The sequence below is a fragment of the Ctenopharyngodon idella genome, chromosome 3 (assembly GCF_019924925.1).
Source record: "Ctenopharyngodon idella isolate HZGC_01 chromosome 3, HZGC01, whole genome shotgun sequence".
Classification (NCBI taxonomy): domain Eukaryota; kingdom Metazoa; phylum Chordata; class Actinopteri; order Cypriniformes; family Xenocyprididae; genus Ctenopharyngodon; species Ctenopharyngodon idella.
This window is the reverse complement of record NC_067222.1, coordinates 44,068,770-44,080,513: the sequence shown is the minus strand read 5'-3', so window position 1 is coordinate 44,080,513 and position 11,744 is coordinate 44,068,770. Positions and strand designations below refer to the sequence as shown.

The window sequence follows — 11,744 nt, the reverse complement described above, 5'->3', positions numbered from 1 at the left end:
AGCAAAAACACACAATAACATTCCCCACTGTGGTACAGTTGTGAAAAAAAAAAAAAAAAAAAAAAAAACAGTCTAAACAAACTTTGAAAGTGCAAGCGTTTCTTATCACACGCTGACATTCTGGGGGAGGTGTGCTATACATCAGACGGATATTACTGCTGACAATCCCTCCTTCAGCCATACATATGGATCAGTGTGAGTTCTGGGGTGTATTGGATAATGATGAGGTCTCTGTCCATGTAAGAACAGGACTCAACCTCAACCATAACAGATGTTACATTTTTCATAGAGGTTGCTTATAATATATTCTTCATCTTCTTTACCTATACTTACATTTTCTGAATCTACTATATATCAGAAAACCTCAAATGAAACTTGCTGATGCAGTCTTAGGGTATTATAGATGGTTGCTAAGGTTCTCTAAGGTTTTTTGATAGTTGTTAGTGTTTTGCAAGATAATTTCCCTTTCCAATGCCCAGAAAGCTACTAAAGACATATTTAAAACAGTTCATGTGACTACAGTGGTTCAACCTTAATGTTATGAAGTGACGAGAATACTTTTTGTGCGGCAAAAAAATAAAATAAATAAATAAATAGCGACTTTATTCAACAATATCTAGTGATGGGCAATTTTAGTAGCTTTCTGAGCATTGAAAAAGGAAATGATCTTGCTGGCAATTGAGGCCTCACTGAGCCATCGGATTTTATCAAAAATATCTTAATTTGTGTTCTGAAGATGAACGAAGGTCTTGCGGGTAAGGAACGACATAAGGGTGAGTAATTAATGGCAGAATTTTCATTTTTGGGTGAAATAACCCTTTAAGGCCCGTTCACACCAAGAATAACTATTGTAAAGAAAACTATGTTAGCTCTCACACCAACAGATGATTGTTTCTGTTTATTCTAAGCGTGCGCCACAGTTTTTTCGTCTGCCGCTTTAAATGTTCAAGCTCTTTAAAGCAGGATGGATTCTGATTGGCTGTCTTTGTTTTTATCATTCATCAGCTGGAAAAAACACTCTAAAAGTGATTCCAACGATATTGTTTCTCTGTGTTATCATTTCAGTTGTGGTGCTATTCTTTTATATTTAGAACTATATCTTTATCATTATACTTATCGCCGTTGGTGTGAACAGGCCTTTGTTCAGTGTATGTGTATGTGCTGTCTCTGAAAGTTAATGACCAATACAAATTTTCAGTTTTTTTAATTCCCTCATACAAGCACTTCTCAGCACTAGCCAGTGTTGCCAAGTCTGCAGTTTTCCCACGGAATTAGGCTACTTTTACATTGTTTCCCTGGGTATTTTTTTTTCTTTAGTTTGCAGGTTGAAGTGACTCGGAACTCAATTTATAATCCCAAGAATGCGATTTTTACACCTCAGAACGTGATTGGGTGGCTTTTCAATAGCAATTGGACTGGTTTTGTTACGCAAACCTGGCAACCACAAGTTGATACCCACAAATAGTCCCTCTAGAACACCCATGCAACCACAAAGCAACACATTAAAAACACTCAGAACACCTTAGCAACTGCTTTGCAATGATGTGACAACCACCCAGAAAACCCTATCATATTGTGGCGGTGATTCTTTTGTGGTAATTACCAATTATATTTTCTTCCAAAAATGTAAAATCTATTTTTTCGGGGGTTCAAAATTGACCTTTTCTGGTAAATGTCTACCTAATTAATACCTCATAGTGTTACAAAAATCTGTTTTAAGATTGTTTTTTAATTGGTGCATACTGACTGTATTTTCTGAAATATTCAATGCAGATTAGTCAATATATGTGTGGGCAGTTTTAATGAGTTATTGATACTGCACCGTGATGCCCACCATAAGTCATTGAAGCCACAGGCTCCTTCTGTCAATAGATTTCATGCGCGCGCACACACAGCAATATTTTCATTTCCTCTGTGTGTAACTCTGTATGCAGAGGCAGTCTGTGGTGAAGGGAGTTTCAGAGCTGGTGCATAATAATTGGATTTTGAACTGGTTTCCCCTTAGAGTTTAAATGTGGGCTTTCTGTCAAGTTGGCTTTAGTGCCCTGGCTTTAATTTCTTACTTTCATTGCTTATAGACCTGTGGCTACTTATCCGATCTTCCTATCCGAGAGAGACCTCCAAAACATCAAAAAGAAGACCAAAAATAATTGTATTCAAAATATATAAGGAGCTTGCGATATTTCCCTTTAGACCAACTCACCAGGGATAATTCCAGTCTGATCTGGTGGACACAAAAAAAAACTAGATTCTGAAGAAAATGCAAGCTGCGCTTGCCCATGTAGCAATGTTGGGGTGGTTGTCTGGGTGTTGAGACATGGTTGCTGAAGTGTTCTGAGTAGTTGCTTAAAGGATTAGTTCACTTCTGAATTAACATTTTCTGATAATTTACTCACCCCCATGTCATCCAAGATGTTTATGTCTTTTTCTTCAGTCGAAAAGAAATTAAGGTTTTTGAGGAAAACATTCCAGGATTCTCCTCCATATACTGGACTTCAGTGGGGTTCATTGGGTGGAAGGTCCAAGTTGCCGTTTCAGTGCAGCTTCAAAGCACTCTACATGATCCAAGATGAGGAATAAGAGTCTTGTCTAGCGAAAACAATCTTTTTTTTTTTTTTTTTTAAATAAAATAAAATTTTATACTTTTTAACCACAAATGTTCATCTTGCACTGCTCTGCGATGCGTCACGCATTACGTTGAAAGGTCACGCGCGACATAGATGGAAGTACCGCGGTAGGGCGATAAACTTAATCTAATTTTCTCCTCCAACTTCAAAATCGTCCGATATCATTGTTTTACCTTTTTTTTTTTGTAAAGGGCGTTTGGCTTAATCTTTTCACGTTCGCTTTGTAGACACTGGATCGGTACTTCCGCCTATGTTACGCATGACCTTTGTAAAGTGATTACATCATGCGTGCGGATTACGGAACTAGTGCAAGACTAGCATTTGTGGTTAAAAAGTATATATATATATATATTTTTTTTTTAGAAAATGACCATTCGTTTCGCTAGATAAGATCCTTATTCCTCGGCTCTGATCATGTAGAGCGCTTTGAAGCTGCATTTAAACTGCAATTTGGACCTTCAACCCGGTGAACCCCACTGAAGTCCACTATATGGAGAAGAATCCTGTTTTTTTTCCTCAAAAACTTTTCAAATGAAGAAAGAAAGACATAAACATCTTGGATGACATGGGTGAGTAAATTATCAGGAAATTTTAAGTCTGAAGTGAACTAATCCTTTAAGTCACACTGCACCGACAGACAGCAACAGACACTTTGTCGGGTTTTGTCAGATTGAGTGTGGTATATGTATATATCTGTCTGCATTGGTCGGCTTTTCGCCGATTGATCATGTTGAATCTGTGTCTTTCAGGTTGTGGAATGTCTGAGAAGTGACATACTGTAATCTGCAGTGTGAATTGTTGACATGGTTGTGTCTAGATATGGCTCAGGTCCCTCCTGCAATGTATGTCTAAGGGGTTTAGGGTTTGTTCAAATCACAAACCTAAGTATGAGCAATACTAACATTCTTGCCTTAGCAAACACAACTAAAATATATACACTGAAGATAACAGTGTCAATTCTTGTTAGATTCAACGATTTTCCTCTATTTTCAATTCCACTTATTTGGCTAATAATCCAGCTGTGCATGACAGTCATAAAGATGTCGGAGGCAAAGAAAAACAGTGGTAGCAACAACATGTTCATATTAAAGGCTGAAGCAGATGAGCTTTGCCCTCTTGAGTCTCAGCAGAACCTTGGAGATCATTAAAAAGGGAGGAAAAACATTCAGTTACACTTTAATGTTATTCAAAGGGAATCACAGTGGTTAGAACATTTGAGGAGGACAGACTCAATAAATTGTGCATTAAGAATATTTTTATTTAATATGTTTGATGTTGATTTTAACACAACAGAATATAGAAGCCAGTATATATATATATATATATATGAAAAGTTTGGTTCCAAAACGCGATAAATGCCATTTTCAAAAAAATTTAGTTTCCGCCAAAATCAGTATCTGGTCGGTATTGAAAAGTCATTTATTAATTTTGTGCAAAATGCGATATCCGTCGTGTTATTCTGTCATGTTTTCTCCCCTTTTTTCCAAACCGCGACAAACGCCAGTCTCCTTTCTCTGCAGAATGCGATATATCCGCTCAACCAATCACAGCGCACCATTCCACGCACTGTAAACAGTAATGGCGGCGCTCTGAATACACCCGGCATCCTAGTTTTCCTTATCTGCTTTGTGATCAACAAAAACAGAAAAATGAATAATTTTGACGGCATTAATGAACCTGTGGTGGTTTCTGTGGTGGGGAAGAAACGCAAGTCATCGAAATGTAATCATTTACGTGAGGAGATTAAGAAGATGAGGCACTCGAGTCGGGAGGAGGAAAAATGCCGGCTGTTGCTTGTTCCATGACAGCATCAAACTTCTGTCACGGTCCCCAAAACTGAATCATGGACAGTTTTTAAAAGCCGTTTTTAATACCAATGTAGTCATCATGTGTTTATTTTAACCGTGCGGTGGCGCCAGATACTCTTTAATCGGTAATGACAAACGGAGACATAATTCATTTATAACATTAACATGACTCGTTGGAATCGACAGCTGGAGCGACAGCTGAATGTATTTTTAGTCAATGCCTGTATAGACCTTATGTAGCCCCGCCCCTTTTCAGCGTTGCGCTCGTTGTCTTTTGACGTCCGTTTTGTATTTCCACAGCGATCTTACATTTATGAATGAACTGCTCGTTTTAAAATCTTCCCGGTCTACTGACATTTGTTAAGACATCTGCTTTAAACATTACAATGCTCATGATAACTTTCCTTTCATTAACTCTACAACAAGTAAATCCACTTTACCAGCTAATTATTCTTTGACAGCGATGCCATAGAAATGTACAGAGCTACTTTCTAGCTACTTTTGCCACTTTCTTGGAAAAGAAAACACCTTTTTACTCAAATTAATAAAAAATGGATTTATAGTGTTTTGGAACCAAACTCATATATATATATATATATATATATATATATATCACCTTCAAGTTCTCAAATAACATTCCCACTAATGAGTTTGTAAGTTGTAAGTGTAATGTGATACATGTTTAATGTGTCATTAATGACATGTGAGCAGAACAAATTTCTGTTAAGACTTAATTGTTTGTACTACAGCCCGATACGCTGGGATAGGCTCTATTACAATTTTTCACAATTGCTAAGACACTAAACTCAATTCTTTAAACCAAATGCTCAATGGCCTAAACACTTTTAAATAAATCACTCTTTCTGCAAAAAACACTAAACAAGTTGAGGCAGTTAGACACCATTTGCAAATCTCATGCACAATCTTTGCAAAGCTCTGACAAAAGAAAATATGATTTTGACTGAAATATTTGATTTTGACATGACAGTTTGAGATGTCTATAAGTTGGTTGGTAGTTCTGAGATCGTTATAGTTGTGAGAAAATAGTGAATTGTTTCATGAATTGTATGTTAGCAATCGAGAAAAACTGTACACGAATTCGTGATCGCCTCGGTCCCATTTAAACCTTTAAAACCCCTTTAAAATGGCAGCAGGCTTCGGCTCCTCACCATCTTTTTCAGTCAGCGTTATTCAGCGAGTTCTTCAGTCCACAGCGACAACATCAGAAGCAGTGAACAAGGTGTGTGTTTATCGATAGATTGTCATGATATCTGCAGTTCTTTGTCATGAATTCCATTTACATAATGTGATGCAGGAGCGGTATGAGACAGTTTCCCAGCAAAAACAAACATGAAGACACTTTAGAAAATGTTATTTTCATGGGGACACAATCACACTGTAAAAATTATTTGTTGATTTAACTTAAAGTCTTGGTTGCCTTAAATTTTTTGAGTTCGTTTAAACAAAAAAATATGAGTTGATACAAAAAAAGAGATTAGTTTATTCAACATAAACTCAAAATATTATGTTAGCTGAACAACTTTTGTGAACCTAAGCTGACTTGACAAAACATTTGTAAAAAGTTGATAAATCATAAAATTTTGCATGCAGACAGTACTCGTGCACTAATTTAAACTCCTTATCAGAGTGAATGATAAAGACAGAGAAACATCAGTTATTTCATTCTACTAAATAATAACCTAGCAGCTGATTGTGACATTTATAGCGTTAGAGTAAGGGGATTAATGTTTTTTGATGTCACTTTAAAGTGGCAAACTGATAGATTAATGTTTAGATTAATGTAGAAAAAAGGAATGGTTTAATATTGGGCACATTAACCATCTTGCCAATGTACACAATAACAGTGATATAAGGTTTGTCTATATTCTAAATTAATGTGAATGAATATGACAATATATAATTTTTTTTTAATCTTAGCCTGATTTATACTGATTTATCATGCTGCTCAAAGAATTATGGGTAAAATCTCTCTACTATCTGTTCTGAAACATCAACACAGTTTCACTGATGATCCTGAACCAACCCAAAACCCAGGATAGAGTGGCTGAGTGAATGTGGTCTGGACTGTGTGGATGAGGCTCATTGTGTCAGAGACGCTGTAGAAGGACAGAGTTCCTGCACTGTGATCCACATACACTCCTATTCTACTGCTGATGGACTTTACAGGGAGAACAGTGTGTATGCTGTCGTGCATGAATGAGTAACTGGAGGAAGAGCAGTTCAAACTCCAGGACTGATCATTATATCCAAGCCAACTCTCAATACCCAATCCCTTCCTGCTGATGCTCTTGTATGACACTGAGATATGCACACCACCACTCCACTCAATCTCCCAGTAACAGCGTCCACACACACTCTCTCTACACAACGCCTGATAATACCAATCAAATCTGTCTGGATGATCAGGATACGGCTGGACTGTGCCAGTGTCAGTAATCAATATGTTCCTCTCAGACAGACGGAGGTGTTTATTCACTGTGTTCAGATCCAGAGTGAGCTGATGGGAATCTGATGGAGAGAAACACATCAGAATCAGGAATTATGAATCTGTCTGATCTTTTAATGTATCGGAACTCTTCATGGCTCAATGTTCAGTGTATCATCAGTGTCTCAGTACAGCTGACCAGATATCCTGTGCAAATCATCATTTACATGATTATAAAACTTTCCTATCATGATTTCTTTCACCTTCTACAGGAAGAACATGAACACATTCAGTGAGCTTTTCTGCTTGTTTTCATAGTGACTTACACTGTAAGAAGTCATTCCTGGTCTTGGGATTCATGTTAGTGAAAGTGACTGTGGAAACAAACAGACATGAACAGCGTGAAGAGAAATGATCAGATAAAATACATTCATTTCGATATGATGCTCTATGATATTAGATGATGAAGGACTCATTTCTGAGAGCAGATGAATCTCCAGGACTTTACCGCTGTCAGAGATCTTCTTGATCTCCTCTTTGCAGAAATCCTCCAGTTTGTCTCTCAGCTGACGGACAGATTCTATCATGCCATCAAAAGAGGAGAGAGAACTGAAGGGATTGTCGAGTTCGTCTGTAGATTCAGGTGGTGCTGAGAGAGACTGGAAACTCTACAGAAAACAGAAATCAAAACTCATCAGCTCCACACTTCAGCCAATAACCTGCTCTATATCAGATCTGTGCGGCTTTTGTTTACTTGAATTATCTTCAGTAACTCGCCTCAATCCAGCACTTTCACACAATCAGCTACATTCTTCTTATATTCATTATTTAATGCCACAAACTCTTTGACAAAAAACACTAATATGTATTCATTTAAGCAGTTTATTTAGTTTAAAACATTTACAAAGCGCGATAACATAACTTAAACATTAAAACATTAAACTCACCTGATACATCTGGTCTATGCTGCATATCTTATAATTGTCAATCTGCAAAATACTAGATTATTGGATTTGAATCAATTTATTGTTTGTACATTTTTACACCTCTTAACATGGCTATTATAACAGCAACCAGGGACAACCAATTTTCTTTCACATTTCAGATAGACCCAGAATATAAACGCAGGGCGCAGTTTAACATCACAAGTTTTAATGGCTTTCTATGGGAAAACTGAACGCTTGCATTTATATTCTGGGTTCATCTTCTTGCCTATACATAGTAGGCCTATATTTCTTTAATAAACTGTATACCATATTTTATCTTTTATTATCACTGTTTTAACGCACTAAGTCGCATGAAACATTTTTATAATGACAAACATGCTTAGTTTCATGAATTTTATGAATTTATGATGCCCTGGATTCGGGATGTGCTGACAGTATAGTTTTATAATTAGTGTACTGTACATTGAAATCCGTGAAATGTTTATCCCAAGAATTATTCCATTTATTTAATTTTTCTAATATGCTGTCTTAAGTAATATGTCAGTTCGTTCCCATTCAGTCTTGCCTGGGAGCCCAATCATCTCCAAGTGGTAACAGAAAGAGCCAATGATCACTGGCCAGTGAGATTTGCACACCTACCCGGATATATGGGTATAAATGGGACCGGCATTATTCACTTCATTCATATTTTGCTTTGGAGCCGAGTGGTTGTAAAAGCACTCTTTTCCATTCACCTTCATAAGAGCAGATTTTCTGATATAGAAAGAGCAAACAGCAATTTTAATTGCTAAACCAGGAGTTATATCCAAAAACAGCAATATTAATTGCTTTGCTTTGCCTGCAGCTCGCTGTCTCACATGCCTTGGCAGACAGCATGCTGAGAAAGCGTTCGTGGATGGCACATGCTCTCACTGCGAGAGCATGTCCATGTTGACATTGCATTCGCGACTCTCCATCTTTAATATGGAGGTCCCCCTGCTTCTACCCAGCCCCTCGCTGCTTCTACCCAGCCCCTCGCCCCTTCTACCCAGCCCCTCGCCCCTTCTCGTAGTAGAGTCACGAGTCAGGCCCGCCCCTACGAACTTCCCGCTGCTCTAGCATGCCATGTGCCATCAGGTCCCTCACGAGAGGCACCTTGTATCTCATTCTGCGCTCTGGATGAGGATCGGATGTCGACCGCTGCATCAGAGAGTGAGATTTTGTTCTCTGGAGAGGATGAGGTGGCTGAGCTGCCCCCCTTCGGGGTCGTTGCTCACACTGGATAGGATTTAGAGTTGACGGCAATGCTTTCTCAGGCCACCGCGGGCACTGGGCTCAAGTGGAACTCTCCACCCTAGGTTCAGAAAATGCTGAAGGCACCTTTTACTGCCCAAAGCCATTCTTCTGCCTCCTCCACTTTCACTACCCTTGATGGCGGTGCCGACAAGGGTTACGTGGACATTCCACAATGGTGGCGTGCAATTGCGGTGCCATGGCCATTTATTTACTAGGGAGACCAGAGCCATCCCATCCCCCCCGAGCCACCCGCAGGAAGGCGATGCAGCCTGTCCAGACCGCTAAACCTAGTCTTTGATATTCCTACAGAGAGTCAAACTGTGTAAATCATTTAGTTGTAGTGACCAGATGGTACTTCTATAGAATCTAGGCATGTTGGTGCTCACAAGGCTTTAGGACATTTGATGTAAATAAGGTCTGTTTGATCTCACAATTGGGGGTCTCTTTTCTTACCTCTGGCTGTAAAGTCAATTGGGAAAAGGACTGTCCTTTGAATGCCTATAAAATACAATGTTTGCTTGCCTGAGTCAGACCTGATGACTGCAGCGACCAACAGCACGTGTTCTCAATAAAGAATCATGCGGTAGATACAACCAATCTCCTGGTCTTCGCCTCTAAGATTCCCAAGACAATGTATATTTAATTAATACAGTGAAGACTGCAATGTGTTTGTTTTTTGTTTTGTTTTTTACATTTGATTACTTTATTCAATTTCTGTATAGTAGGCTATTTTCATTGGTAGGCTAAATTGTATATTTTATTCATATCTGTTTTCTGTTGTATGTCTTATTTTTTGTAATTTTATCTTTTATTGTAGGTTTATTATTGTACTGAATGTTTCAACTCACTGTTGTTTGTTGACAGTGAAACTGCTCTGAAAGAACAGATTAAAGGGGGTTATTGTGGCGATTTCATACAATTTGACTTTCAAATGAATCTCATGATGAAGGACCACCCCTAACCCTGCCCCTAAACCTACCAATCACTGGGGTTTAAACAGATCGTATGAAAATGTACAAATGAGGTTGTACAAATTCACATGAATTAGCCACCAATTTAGCAAAACGTAAAATAGTTACGAATTGCCACGAGGATGTGTTGGGTTTTTATGAACGCACTGACAGGGGCCCCTGACAAAGTTTTACTTAGGCCTCCATAGAAGTCTAGGATCTATGGAGGCTTGTTTCTGCCACTGAATAAAAAATAAAAGAAGGTATATTGCAACTTTTTATCTCGCAATTCTGACTTCTTTTTTTTTTTTTCAGAATTGTTATAAAGTCAGAATTGCAGAATTGTTATAAAGTCATTAAAGAGTTTATATCTCACAATTCTGAGAAAAGAAGTCAGAATTGCGAGTTTATATCTCGCAATTGCGGGGACAAAAAATAAGTCAGAATTGCGAGTTTATATCTCGTAATTGTGGGTTTACAATGCGCAATTGTTAGTTTATAACTTTATTTTTCGCAATTGTGAGTTGATATCTCGCAATTCTGACATAACTCTCAAGACATTATAACTCGCAATTCTGACTTTATATTTCTCAATTGTGAGAAGTCAGAATTGCGAAATGTAAACTCGCATTTGTGAGAAAAAAAGTCAGAATTGTGAGATAAAAAAGTTGTCAAAATAAGCTTCCATAAGGACTGGCTCTGAAAAGGAGTATGTCAAGATCTGAAAATGAAGAAAAAAAGAAAAAATAGAGGATTTTTAAACTTGGTGTTAATTATTCCGTTTGGGTGAAAGTATGGTGCATTACAAAAAACTAAAGTAAACTAGCCAGAAAATATAATATATTTAACTTTCTTTTAATTTATTATGTAATGCACAGACAGGTAGCACTACCCAATTCCCGCCGAGTTTGCCGTCTTGTAAACATGTGCACGCGGCGGATGACGTAAACACAAAGCTTACCTCATTCGTGTGCAGCGATGGATGACACAATTTGTTTGTTGTTTATCTACATGCGAATGTTGTACACCTCCCTATGTTAACAAACTATAAGTTTTAAATGACTAATTTCTAAAAACAAATTTATTGTTGTCTTTGTAAAGAAATGCTCACCTAATGTAGCTTTGGAATCGCTGCTGTGACGCTGTTCAATCGCTTCCAGTGTACTCGTGTGAGTCTGCAGCTGCAGTGACCATGTAGTTAGCCTACGCTGACGTGAAGCTGACGCACCGCTCACGCTTGCGGTGTGAAATGACTGTGAAACTGTATCCACAGGGAAAGGCCACTGGATCCTTCAGATCAAAACACACTGGACACATGAACTTCCCGAAATTCTGGCTTCTGCTAATTTACTGCATGAATAGAGAGAGGGACAAACACAAAACAGCTCAACAATACTTCAGTTTCTGTTTCCCTGAACTGAGGAGCTGAAATAGTTTCCTGCTTCTGTGTTTGAGTGACGGGCGAAAACAGGTGTGTCTGTAAAGCAGCTTCTTCATTACTGGCAGAGTAATTTTTCTGCTGTGTTTATGTGCCCTTCAAGTGGAGTCAAACAATCGTAATTACGAGCTCTGAGCACACGAATGAACAAGCAAAGTTGTGTTTACAAATGAGAAACTCAGAGTTGGACTCTAAATGATCTTCTCCAGACTGGAAATTTGGGCAAATATCTGGACAGAAATCATGTAGTGTA

At 38.2% G+C, this 11,744-nt stretch overlaps 1 protein-coding gene across 2 annotated transcripts; it reads right to left on the bottom strand.

Moving 5' to 3' along the window:
• Positions 1-5,810: 5,810 nt before the first annotated feature.
• On the bottom strand, positions 5,811-11,439 carry LOC127509277 (tripartite motif-containing protein 16-like protein). Of its 2 annotated transcripts, none has more exons than XM_051887871.1 (4): positions 7,829-8,792; positions 7,390-7,549; positions 7,208-7,255; positions 5,811-6,964 (listed from the first exon to the last, which is right to left on the bottom strand). In XM_051887871.1, exons 1-4 carry the CDS (start codon positions 7,835-7,837, stop codon positions 6,447-6,449), a joined length of 735 nt encoding a protein of 244 aa, XP_051743831.1. In that variant the 5' UTR covers positions 7,838-8,792; the 3' UTR covers positions 5,811-6,446. The 2 variants fall into 2 exon arrangements, with proteins under 2 accessions (XP_051743831.1, XP_051743832.1); XM_051887872.1 differs by lacking the exon at positions 7,829-8,792 and adding an exon at positions 11,165-11,439 and having other exon boundaries at positions 5,812-6,964.
• Between the last annotated feature and the right edge of the window lie 305 nt (positions 11,440-11,744).